The sequence below is a fragment of the Gymnogyps californianus genome, unplaced genomic scaffold (genome assembly GCF_018139145.2).
Source record: "Gymnogyps californianus isolate 813 unplaced genomic scaffold, ASM1813914v2 HiC_scaffold_32, whole genome shotgun sequence".
Classification (NCBI taxonomy): domain Eukaryota; kingdom Metazoa; phylum Chordata; class Aves; order Accipitriformes; family Cathartidae; genus Gymnogyps; species Gymnogyps californianus.
Genome location: NW_026114202.1, coordinates 792,810 through 804,510, shown reverse-complemented (window position 1 = coordinate 804,510; position 11,701 = coordinate 792,810). Strand labels below are relative to the sequence as shown.

The window sequence follows — 11,701 nt, the reverse complement described above, 5'->3', positions numbered from 1 at the left end:
GCCGGCCCTGAGGGGAGCGCGGGGGCTCGTGGTCCCTCTGAGGGGGCTCTACCCCGCTCGCCGCCCTCGGCCCGCCCAGGAGGGCTCCCTAAGGCCGTGCCGCATCGCTGCGGGCGGTGGAGAAGCGGATCTCAGCCGCCGGAGCGGCTCCGGTCCGTTCGGGAGCGGGCCGGGGCCGGCGGGGGGGACGCCAGGCGAGCGGCGGGGCTGCGGCGCGGGGCCGGGCCGCGGGGGGGCGCGCGGCGGCGGTGAGGCGCGGCGCGGCGGGCGCACCGCCCCGTCACGTGACGGCGGCGCTGGGGCTCAGCATGGCGGAGGTGGCGGCCGCTCCCGCTGCGCCCGCGATCCGGAGCCCCCGGCGCTGAGCCGGAGCCGCGCCGAGCCGGCGGCCGGACTTGCTTTCCCCTCTCCTTTCCCTCCGCCCGACCATGGCCGAGCCGGCGGCCGCGGGCATCTCCTCGCTGCCCCGCGAGGTCCGCGAGCAGCTGGCCGAGCTGGAGCTGGAGCTCTCCGAAGGTGAGGAGCGCCGGGCCGCGCCGGGATCCCGCCTGTCCTGCCCTGCCCTGCCCTCGGGGCGCCGGCCTGGCCGCCACGGCCTCCCGCGGCCCGGGCGGGGGGAGCCTTCGTGTGAGGGGGCCGGGGTGGGGGACGGCAGGAGTGAGGCTTGGTGGGAGAGGAGGCCTGGGGCGAGGGCCGGGGTGTGTGAGGGAGCTGTGAGGGAGGCTCGTGTGTGTGTGTGTGAATGTGTGTGAGGGGCTTCGAGAGGCTCCGTGTGAGGAGGCCGGGAATGAGGGGGGCGGTGAATGAGGCTCGGGGGTGCGTGTGTGAGGGGGCCCGTGTGTGCGGGGGCCGGGGCCGGCGGTGTGGGGGAAGGAAGGGCCCTGCCTGCGGGTGGGGTTGTGTCTGGGGGGGAACGAGTGCTGGGCGCTTCGTGTGTGCGGGGGGGCCCCCCCTGCCTGATCCCGGGGGGGACCCTTTGCTCGTCGGAGGCGATCCCCCTCGGGAGGGTGTTTCTTCTTGTGGCCTCTTTTCTGTAGTTTCTGAGCTAAGGATGTGGGGTGGGAGGGAGAGGCTCTGGGGACAGCCAGTGGTCCTGGGGTGGGGGAGGCGAACAACTTTGGATACATAATGAAGACGTACCCGGTGTTCTTTCCACTTTCCGAATAAGTTCTTTTGCGTAGCCATAATCGGGACAGAGCATGCGCTTTTTTTTGTTTCCTTTTTTGCATGGGTATGTCTTTGTTTCCTAGTGCTTAAACTGCTGTTCTCGCTGTAGCTTTGTTGTGAAGTTCCCTTGTGAAGCCGGAGGGTGAGGGATGAGTTTGAGGTAGAGGGTGAAGGTTGCAGAGCAGGTAGCTCTGTTTTGCATATCTTTAAGTTTCCTCCATCGGGGTTCGGAACTTGATGCCATGATCAGTGGCTCCTCAGGAGGGCTTACTGTGTGGTTGCAATAATCTCCTAGTATTAAAACTTATGGAAAATCGAGTTTCAGTAACATCTTTCTTTACTCTGTCACTTTGTCCCAGAACATGCGGTGTGTAAAGGAGGCCTATTTACTCTTTTGAAGATTAGGAATTCATTTACTGAGCTGGGTGCTGTCAGCCCCCACTGCCCACGCTGGTATAGGGTGCTCGATATTTTGCCAGATGAAAAGGCCATGGTAGTGCTTTCTTAACAAACTTGTTTGTAGTTAAACTTTTAATGTTAGCTGGGTTTGGTTTTTTTTTTGTCAAATATTTTTCAGATACACTTTCTGTAAACATTTAACTAAAGTGATAATGCTATCTGGTGTTTAGTTTTGGGTACTCCATGATAACAAAGAATTGAAGAACATTCATGTTGCTCAAAATGTAACATGAAATAATTTTTAATGTTTTCTAAGAATTTACTGAATGTTTTAAGCAAACTTGTTTCTTGTGATACTAAAAGCCCATTATAGTTTGACCCTTTAATATATAGTACTGCAAACTTTAAAAAAAATTAAATCCTTTTGCTAGAATGGCTGGCTGTGACATCATGCTAATCTTTAACAAGCTTCTCAAATAGCTTAAACTTCAGTGCTATAGAGTGAAGTTTTCTATGTTATGTAAGTAATTCTCTGAATATTAAATTCACTGCCCCTTTGTGAATTTAATACTCAGATTTCTTAATATGCATATTATGGATTTGTTTGTGCAAATCACTTTTTCTATCAAAAAAACATGAGTACAAAGAATTTTGTGTGACTGTGTCCCCAAGCTCTTGGAAACATATGTCACGGTATCTTGTTGCTGAGATAACTGAGATCTGACCTGTAAAGGAGCCGAGTGAGTCAGCGAGGTAATGTCATTGTGTAGTTCTTGAAAAATACGCCCTAGTTTGAAGCTTAAGCGTGAAGATTTTGAGGTGTATGTGTGCATTGTTCAACTGAATATAACTATGGATTGTTTATAGTAAACAATATTGAATAGAAGCATTTTATTAAAAATGGCTTTAACTGTTTAGTTGTTGCTCAGATAAGAACACTTGATCCTTTTTTGCCCACCCCCTTGCTGCAGCTTTATTTGTCTCTAGGCTTGACTGTTTACTGTGTAAATGTTTGTGTCAGGTTTTCTGGATAAGAACACCTCGCTTTTGGAACAGGAGAGGAACTGCATCTGCAGTGAGTTCATACAAGTAGCCTGGGGTCCCTGACAGCAGGAACTGGGAGATGGCTCTGTCCTTGATGTGTGATCTTACAGTGGGGAGTACCTGAGCGCTGTTTGGAAGATGGCTTCAGATGCAGGGGACTGCAGGCTAGGAGCATAAACAAGTTGTGTGCTGAGCCTCGCAGTGAGCTGTACGCAGGGCTGCGTTACCATTAACCACCACAATGTAGAGAATTTATAACAATATGGGGGAAATACAGTATTAAAATCTTATCTGGCATTATGCTTGTGAAAGATGCTGTGTCAGCAAGTAGGATGCAAAGTGGAGCAGGATTAGTTTGATGTATGCTTAAAATAGAAATCATAGTTTGCAATGATGAGCAATGAGACTTTCTTCAGGAACAATCTGTGCGGACAGAGCAACAGGACTAATTATACCTCTGCTATCCCTGGATTATTCCTTACTGAGCCTTGTGGTCAGCATGGAAGTAACAGTAGTCCCATTCCTGAGTACACTTAAAATGCCTGAGCAAAATAGTGGAATGTGTTTCAGGAAACAGTAATTGTTTATTAATCAACAGAAATTGAATTGGTTTTTTTAGTCTTTTATTGTGTGTCTTTATTTGGCCTCAGTGATTGCTTTGAGTCTAACTCATTTATTTCTAAGTGTAGATAAGAATTCAGTTGTCTTCTGTCAACGTGAAGTACATTATACCCAAGTCTTAAACATCACACTTTACGGAGGCATCTCATTCCCTTGCAGAAGGGATCAGTGTTGCTGCCTCTAAGTAAAAATTTTAAAATAACAATAACTGTATATAAGCAGTGAATTGGGTTATAGAACTGTGTGAAACCTGGAACCTGCTCATTACTCATGTTTTCCTTCTTTTCTGACTTTTGGGGTTTTTTTTCTTTCTAGTGCTTTTCTTCATCTGTCAGTAACACCCACATTATGCATCACTAATGATGGGAAGGGCTGTCTTTGTATTTGCATCTGTTTCTTTTTCATGAGTAGAAGTGCCAGGGATATTAACTTTAAAGAAGACTTTTACCCCCGTTTTCACGTTTCTGTAAGTACGGGAGCTCAGTTTTATGCCTTTGGGGTTGAACTGCAGCTGTGTGTGAAGGTGACTTTGTATCTGCTATATGATGCTGTTTCTTAAAATGTTTGTAGTGTGCGCTGATGAGTTCACAGAACAAGGTAAATGTCTGAATTCATCCCATATTCAGCTGAAAATGTTAGTATTAAAGCACTTCAGCACTCAGCTTGGGGATGTCTAGGTGCTCTTATACTTTGGGTGAAATTTTCAAGCAGCTCCTCTCACGTTCACCTCATCACAGCTATGTTAATAGAGCTGAGAAACTCTGGAATAGCCAGATTCAAAGGTTCTAATTAAGCACGTTCAGTGGATTTGTTTTATACAGTACACGTGATGGGCCTATTGTACTGCTTGTGTGGTAAAGTTTGTTCTCTTGGTACAACATAGATGGTGGTGCGATGAGAGCTTTTGCTTTGAAAGTAGGACAGCTGTCTCCCAGGCTGCACTGTATGGGCCAGCTTGTCTCTGAGAGGGTTAAGCATGCTCATAAAGAGCTTATTTGGCTGCTGGTTTTTGTTTGACTATGGTTTCTGTCTTGTCTGATGTTTTTAACTAGTAAAGGGATGTTAGTGGAGTGAACTTCAGCTTGTGATATCTATGAAAGTATGAGGTAAGGGGAGGGGGGAACTCCACCTAGCAGTAACGAGGAATTCCCCTGTTAGCAGTTCAGGCCTTGAACATAAATTCAGTCACTTCTGGCTTGTGTGACAGGGTTATCATATCATTGCTCTTGCTTCACGTACAGAAGGAGCTGGTTTCTGTTTACTTTTCTAGTTAAACATACATTCGGCTGTCTGGTTTGTGATTTTGTGTGGGTGTTTCTGTGAATGGCTTCATGCACCTGTGTTTGTTCCTTTTAAAGCTGATTGTCTCTTACTGAAGAATTGAGGCTCTGTCTGCAGAGGAAAGCTTTGTATTAGGATTTTCAGAAGCTGAAGAAATAGCAAGGATGGTGGCATGCGTGGAAAAAGTAGTATCAGCAAAACAGTTGAAACCCAGGACTGAAGGCCAGCCAAATAGGATAGAACCTTACTGGAAGAAAACATGTTGACTCAAGCAAGTGGGTAGAGTCTTTATTTTGTTTGGCTTGAAAATTTCCTATGGAATCATGGTATTTTTCTGTTCTTTCAAAAATTGTGCGTTTCAGTTTTCATTCTTTGATTGCCAGGTGCCTATCAAAGTAGGTGAGGATCTTTTTTATAGATTAAGTAGCTGAAGCACAGAATTTAAATAAATTAGAGTCAAAGGAAGTAATTGTCCGACTAAGGACTGGCTATGTGGATTTTGCAGAGTGAGCAGAAAGGTTTCACTTCAGTTTCTTCCCTGCTATTCAGAGGGGAACTGTGGCTATAGCACAGAAAAGGTTGAATAAGAGCTTATGAACATAAGCAAGTCGGATTTGATTGTCTTGTAGCTAGCAGGACTTACAGGTGGTTTTTGTGCATTTATGCAGCATCTCACCCACAAGTCTTGCATTAGGCAAAACTAGTAATGGGAAAGCTTTTATGTTGCTTCCTTAATTTACCTGCAGGACTGACAGCTGGTGGGTACCAAATCTGCTGAGAAATCTGTGTATGGCTTTGACACAGTCTTTCTGTATGCAGCCAACAAAGGTACAGTTCTGAGGCAGTGCTTTGAAATGCATAAAAAGCCTTTTGGAGCATGTCATAGGGAGCTGTTTACGCAAATTCCGAGATGATCATTCCTGCCTTGTTTGGCTTTACAAAGATTCTGATAAGAGCCTTCACTTCAGATGATGCTGTATTTTCTTAAGCCTTACAACCCAGGAAAAAGTGATGCAAGCATGGTGGTGCATGGGTTCCTTGCAATGTCTGTGCCTCACAGGAAAAGGAAATACAGCTCAAGTCATGATCAAGAGGAGCAAAGTAACAAATCTGGCACCAGTGCATCAAACGGAAGGTCCATAAGATGATCACAAATTTATACTATGCAGATGGTCAAAGCAGAATGATTTAAATGATTAATGGCTTGGAGAGAGTGAGTTAAACGCAAATATTGAAAGAAATATTTTGGCTTCTGTGAGTGGGAGTCGATTTTGCTGTTGGTACATGATTGAAGCATGTAAATATGGTGAAGAAAAGGAAGGGTTTTGGAGCATCCAGGCTGGTATAATAAAGAATAACCAGGAGAGTTAAAGAATGTGCATATTTTTGTGTTGTCCCTTTTATATTTAGGAAATTAGGAGCAAGTTTGGGGCTATTTTTAAAAGCTGCAGCTCTGACCCTTTGCCTTGGGGAGAGGAGGAAATTAGAGGCTTTAAAGAGAGTCCTCCACCTCCTCCCTGATTGCTTCTCTGAAGCTTTGCTAGAGTTAGAACCAGTTTTCCTCAGTTGGGTGGAGGGGACATCTGGTAGCAGTGATTCCTGGTTTGTCTTTTATGATTCTTACTACTTCTAGTATGGGTGATATTTGCAGTTTCAGCTGGATACTTAGGCTGGAAGTGTTAATCAGACCTGTTACCCTGACACATCTGCACTAAAGTCGCATTTGGTGTTCTTTTTCTGGTGTCCTAGATAACTGATCTTCAGTTTTCTATTTTAAATTCTGTAGCATGAAATATTAAGTAGTAAATGTGATGGATGGTAGCATAACTGCATGGAGCTCGCTTGCTGGTCTTTCAAACGTGCATCTAACTAGACGATACTTGGAGCTCCATAGGAAAGTATGCATGCAGAGGACCCCTCGTGTTTCTAGTTCATTGGTAATGTTGTGGAAAGGGTGATGGGTTCCTTCCTGATTCCCTCTATCTGATTAGTTTTTGTCATGAAGCTTTCTATTCATTGGATTTATCGTGTTTATTCAGTGGCAAGTTTCAGAAGCCAAAGAGTGAACTAATGGTAAGAAGTCCCAGAGGTACAAGCAGAAGCTGAATAGTATCCTGTTTTCATTTGTTTCAAATAGAGTGTTCAGATAATTTCTTAAAATGGTTTTCTTTAAACTGTATGTCTCAAAGTTATAAAAAGCATTTCCTGAACCTCTTAGTGAGTTGCTCAGCTGCTTTTTGGACCTGGATTAATAGAGAGAGGAATTGAAGCATTCCTCTGTTGAGGTTGATTCAATCCAAAATTTTTCTTAGAGCTTATGAAATCAGGGAAGAGTCATCAGGCCAGGATGTCTCATTCTATTAATTTGAATGGAAGACTCTTAAATTTGCACCATGTGTGAGGAAACAGTGATTTATAGCTAACGGATGCTCTGCAGGCAGCAGCATTCCATCTGCTACATGAATTTTCCCATTACATTTTGATGAAAAGTCTTGGGAAAAGCCTCACACCTGTATTTCTCATTCTGAATAATGTTTACCAGTGCTGGGTTGTTACTCTTGCCTGGATGTTTTTTGAGTAAAATGCCTATTTCTATCAGCTTGCATTTTTTTCAAACTTCAAAGCTGAGAGTTTCTGAAACACTACTTAGAATAAACACAGGCAGGAGAGATTATGTTTATACCAAAGATAGTCAGCGTAATAGTAACTTAACTTTCCTTGCTGCTCTTGTGAGCAGACACCTTGTTTTATTTAGTGTAACTTAAGCTGATTAAAAGAAAAAAAAACTTGCTTAAAGTTTTAGCACTTCTTTGCCAACATAAACTTTTTCTACTTCTTGTTGACTTGAGAATTGCTGATACAAACTAGGTCTTTCTGGTCTGAATTCCATGGGGATGGGAGCCCGCAGAGCCTACAGGGCATACATTAATATATTTTGTGAACCCAGGATGTGAGTTACTGCCTCAGTGATCAGCAACGGAGCCTCTCAGAATTGTTCCCCAGCAGTCAGGCAACCTGCTTTCACCAGCTCCGTGTCCCTAGGGAGCAAAAACAACCAGGAGAATTGTATCCCTGCCTGATAAAATTAGGTCTTCTGTAATCTCTCTCAGAACAGCCGGATGGCTAGCTGCCTTGAAAAACATATGTTTTAATGCAGGAATAATGCATTCCATTTAGGATGGCTATAGCCGTGGGAGCTGGTTGACTTAGTGGATAAAGCACTCCCATTTTGCCTCTGGGATCAGGACTAATGTCAAACATCAGGTCTAAAGTGCAGCGGTGGAAAGGGATTGTTTGGGATGTTTTTCCTGTCTTTCGCTTTTAACAGGGATGTTGTTCCTGTACCTTAGTCCTAAAGGAGTTTGAAAACTAAACTGTCATATTACTGGAAATAAAGCGTAAATTGCAAAGAGGAGGCGTTAGTGCATGTATTTCTAGATTGTAGCTCACTTTGCATTAAGGAAATTTATTTAGGAATAGCAACGTTGGTGTGCCTCTAATAGAATTTTATAATAAATTTCTCTGAGAGCAGCGTAGGTGACTGGCTGGAGGAAGTTCTGCTTTATCCCTGCCTCTCCTGATAGAGCTCCCCTGCACAGAGGGAAGACACCGCTGTTATTGCAGCCACACGCATCTCCGTAGTACAGACAAAACCGGCTGTTCTGTTGGGAATTGATTGTCATGTGGTACTTCCAGCTCCTCCTTCTGAGCTGCTGAATTTCATTACAGGAAGCTAAGAATAAGTATTTTCCCACTAATAATTTTCCATATGAGCCATTGCTGTAGTTGCCGCAAGGATGGACTGTGGGTGACTGGGTGGGGTGTTGAGCTGTGCTGTGTCTGAGATTACAGAAGTGCTAGGTTGGGAATGTACAAACAAGATAAGTTGTGACGGGGCATTTCGTTGGCCATAAATTGGAAGGATGTGATCTAAAGTGGGAATGATACAGCAGGTAAAGCACCAGATTGAGAGCTGAAAGATTTGGTTTCAGGTCCTGTCCCTATGTGTGACTTCATTCTGTAGCTGCACAGCCACCGTTCCAGAAAGGATAGTCAGATGAGGACGTGTTAAAGAAGGGTTTGTGTTGCCTGCTGTCCCAACAATATTTTTAATGCATCAACTCTTCATTTAGAGTGCTGATTAATCTTTCACATGAAGAGCCATTTCAATATGAAGCACCTTTTTTGGGAATACTGTCATTTGCTCACTGAGAACAGCAGTGAACGCATGTATGTCAGTATGGATGTCCTGATAAGACTGTTTTCTTTGCCTAGTGGTTGCGTCTTCATCATCACCTTTCACTGTAATTACCCACTGTGGAAGCTTTGTGTGCTTCTCTGAAACAATGATCACATAGATAAGCTGACCAGCCAAAAGCAACCCTGAGGAGGGGAAAGAGGCTTTGAAGTTTTCTGCTTACTTTCTAGAAAGAGGTATGAGCAAAGTTAACAAACAGTTGTAAAAGGTCACTCTTTGCCTTTCCGTCAAGAAGGCAAGATGTGTAGCTAGCATGGTTTTGTGCTGCATAGCAGCAGCTGACATTCCTGCTCACAATGTGCATTGTCACTGTGGTAAGGAGAAGGAGAGTTACTCCGAAGAGCTGGGAAGTGACATGGCAAATTCCAGCCTGTGATTATTCACCATGCGATGGAGAGCGGAGTCAGGTGATCTGAGCAGGAGATAAAAGGTCCTTGATCCTCAGTGGTTGCGGTAGAGGAATAAACAGATCTGCAGCTTATTAAACTATGCTGTCTTTCCTTTTTTTTTTTTCTCAATTGAATATAAGCGGAAAATGCCTATTAAAGGTGTTCCATTTCTGGCATTAAAAAAAAAAAAAAAAAAAGATCGTTACATGTCCCATGGGGGGGGTGGTTCTAGCAAGGTACTGATGGCATTTGGTTGGCTAAATGCAGGGCTTCTTGCAGTGCTGTTTGTGTATGTGAAAGGAGAAGGGTGTTGCTGAAAAGTTTGCTTCAGATAACTCCGTATTGTGTCTCTAAGCTGGAGAAAAGCATGTATATTCCTATGGTGTGTCCTCAAGAACTACAGCCCTGGTTTCATAACAAAGCCTTTGGCAGCAGTGTTGGCTCAAGATACTCTCACCTCTTAGCACCTTACTCTTTTCCGTCTTGGAGAGCAGAGGCGCCTCAGCTCTGCATTTTGTAAAGCTGTGAACTTTGGCAAACTGGAGAGGGCAATTGATTAAACTTTTAGGAATGTAAGCTTTGTTTCTTAAAAAAATACTGAACCATCTACTTCATTTCATGAGCAGTGAAAACATTTGTAGGTAACCAAATTATAAATTATTTTGATACAGGTTTTTTTAAGCTTTTGTGGCAATCCTGAAAAAAAATACTGAACAACACAAGACTGCAGCCTGTCTCGTGTTAGCAAAAAGTAGATCTCATAATAGTAAAGTGCTCATGTAAGTGTTTTTTGAGAGTGAGACCTGTGTTTATTCTTAGGGCAGAAACTTTAAGTGATCCCTTGTGGATTTAAAAAAAAGAACAATTCTTATTGTAATTGGAGTGAAACCCTCCATACTTACGCAATTTTGGATTGGAAGTTGCTACAGTGAAAAGGGGGAAGTATTGTTATTTTCAGTTCACAGACAGGAAGCTGAGATGCACAGAGGTGAGGTGAGCTGCTCAGTCGCACAAACCAGCAGCAGAGCCAGGCGCAGATCTGATTTCTTTTGACACTCAGCCCTCTGCTCCATAGATGAGGGTACGTTATCACTTACAAAGGAAGAGGCTTTGAAATACACAGTCTGATAACTAGTGAGTGGATGTCTGTACAGTGTGCTGGGAGTTTGCATGTTCTTCTGCATGTTCAGGTAATCTGAAGTTTAGCTGTGACAGTGATAGTATGTTTTGGTTGAACTCATATTGATATAAACCAACTGTATTTGTGGAATTTCTCCTCTTTGCTTTAAAGTCTCAAGTTCTTGAAAATATCCTGAATTTAAGAAGTCCTGTGGTGCAGAAAAAAGTCAATTATTGAGTCCCAAACAGGGAGAATCATGGATGAAGACAAAGCAAATGAGTCAGATATAAATAATCCTATTATGTCTTGGCTGCAGCCGCACCTAGAAACCTTGAACAAACATTGCTCTTCTGTTTAGTTATTCCTGTGTTTGATACACTTTACTTGTTAAGTCCTGTTTTAAAATTGCAGCATGTAAAAATTGTGTAGGGCTAGTCGCCATTAAAGACTTACGAACATTGTTTTAGTAATTTTTACCAGAGGCACGGATGCCTGTGCTAGAGCATAGTTAATTTGCTCTCATATTTCCCCAAAATCAGAAAAATACAAAACCTTGGAGTTGGTGTTGCCTTGGAAGGCTTTCAAGGCAATTCTTTTTGCAGTAGGCCTTTAAAAAAAAAGTCTGGCTAGAACAGCAAACAGGAAGATGTAATTACCCTTTGGCTTTTGTGTATCGAAACATTGTTCATTGTACAAAGCTTTGGTAAAACACTTCTAGTAGTATCTGGTTATAGCATGGAAGCCATAAAGAAAAGCATTTGGATCTAGCAAAATCATACTTGATGTGTTATGATTACTGTCATGTGTCTTACTAGGTAATTACTTACCTCATAGCATGTGTCTCTTTCTTCCCTCTTTCATGGTGGATAAGCTGATTTTTCATAAATCTGGACAAAGCTATTTTTCAGATGAGACTTAAAGAAAAATGAAAATTTGGACCCTTCTTCTCCCTCCCTCCTCTGATTCTAATTCTTCTGTTGTAGCTCCCGTAAAGGGGGACCTGAATCCTCGTCTGTTAAGTGTGGCTGTCACTAATTCCAAGGGGTTTTCAACAGAGGTTAGGGTTTGTTTTTTGGTTCTTGTCCAAACATGTACCATTTGCTTTGCATTGTTCTTTTGTACTGACTGCTCTCCTTTGGGCTTCGTATGTGGCCTATGAAATGTGATCCTCTGGCTCAAAAGAGTTGTAGAGATTTGTCTTATGCACGCTTACCTGCAGTAATCCTTCTCGGTTTATCAGTGTTGCAGTGTGACAGCTCATGATATTCAACCCATTCATTTCCCTGGGATGCGAAGGTAGTTTGTGTTGAACCTGATGGGGAAAGCCAAATAGAAATAAAGGTTCATGTAGTGGGAGCTCTTCAGGGGCTTATTTAGGGAGGCTCACTCTCATCTGCCCTGAGTGTGTAGCAAAGGTGACAC

At 43.5% G+C, this 11,701-nt stretch overlaps 1 protein-coding gene across 1 annotated transcript in view; it reads left to right on the top strand.

Moving 5' to 3' along the window:
- The first annotated feature begins 428 nt into the window (after positions 1 to 428).
- The window catches only part of DIP2B (disco interacting protein 2 homolog B), a 69,879-nt gene continuing 58,606 nt past the window's right edge, over positions 429 to 11,701 (top strand). Inside the window, exon 1 of the mRNA XM_050914079.1 lies at positions 429 to 516. Within this exon, the coding sequence (XP_050770036.1) occupies positions 429 to 516 (88 nt within the window). The remainder of the gene's footprint in view (positions 517 to 11,701) is intronic.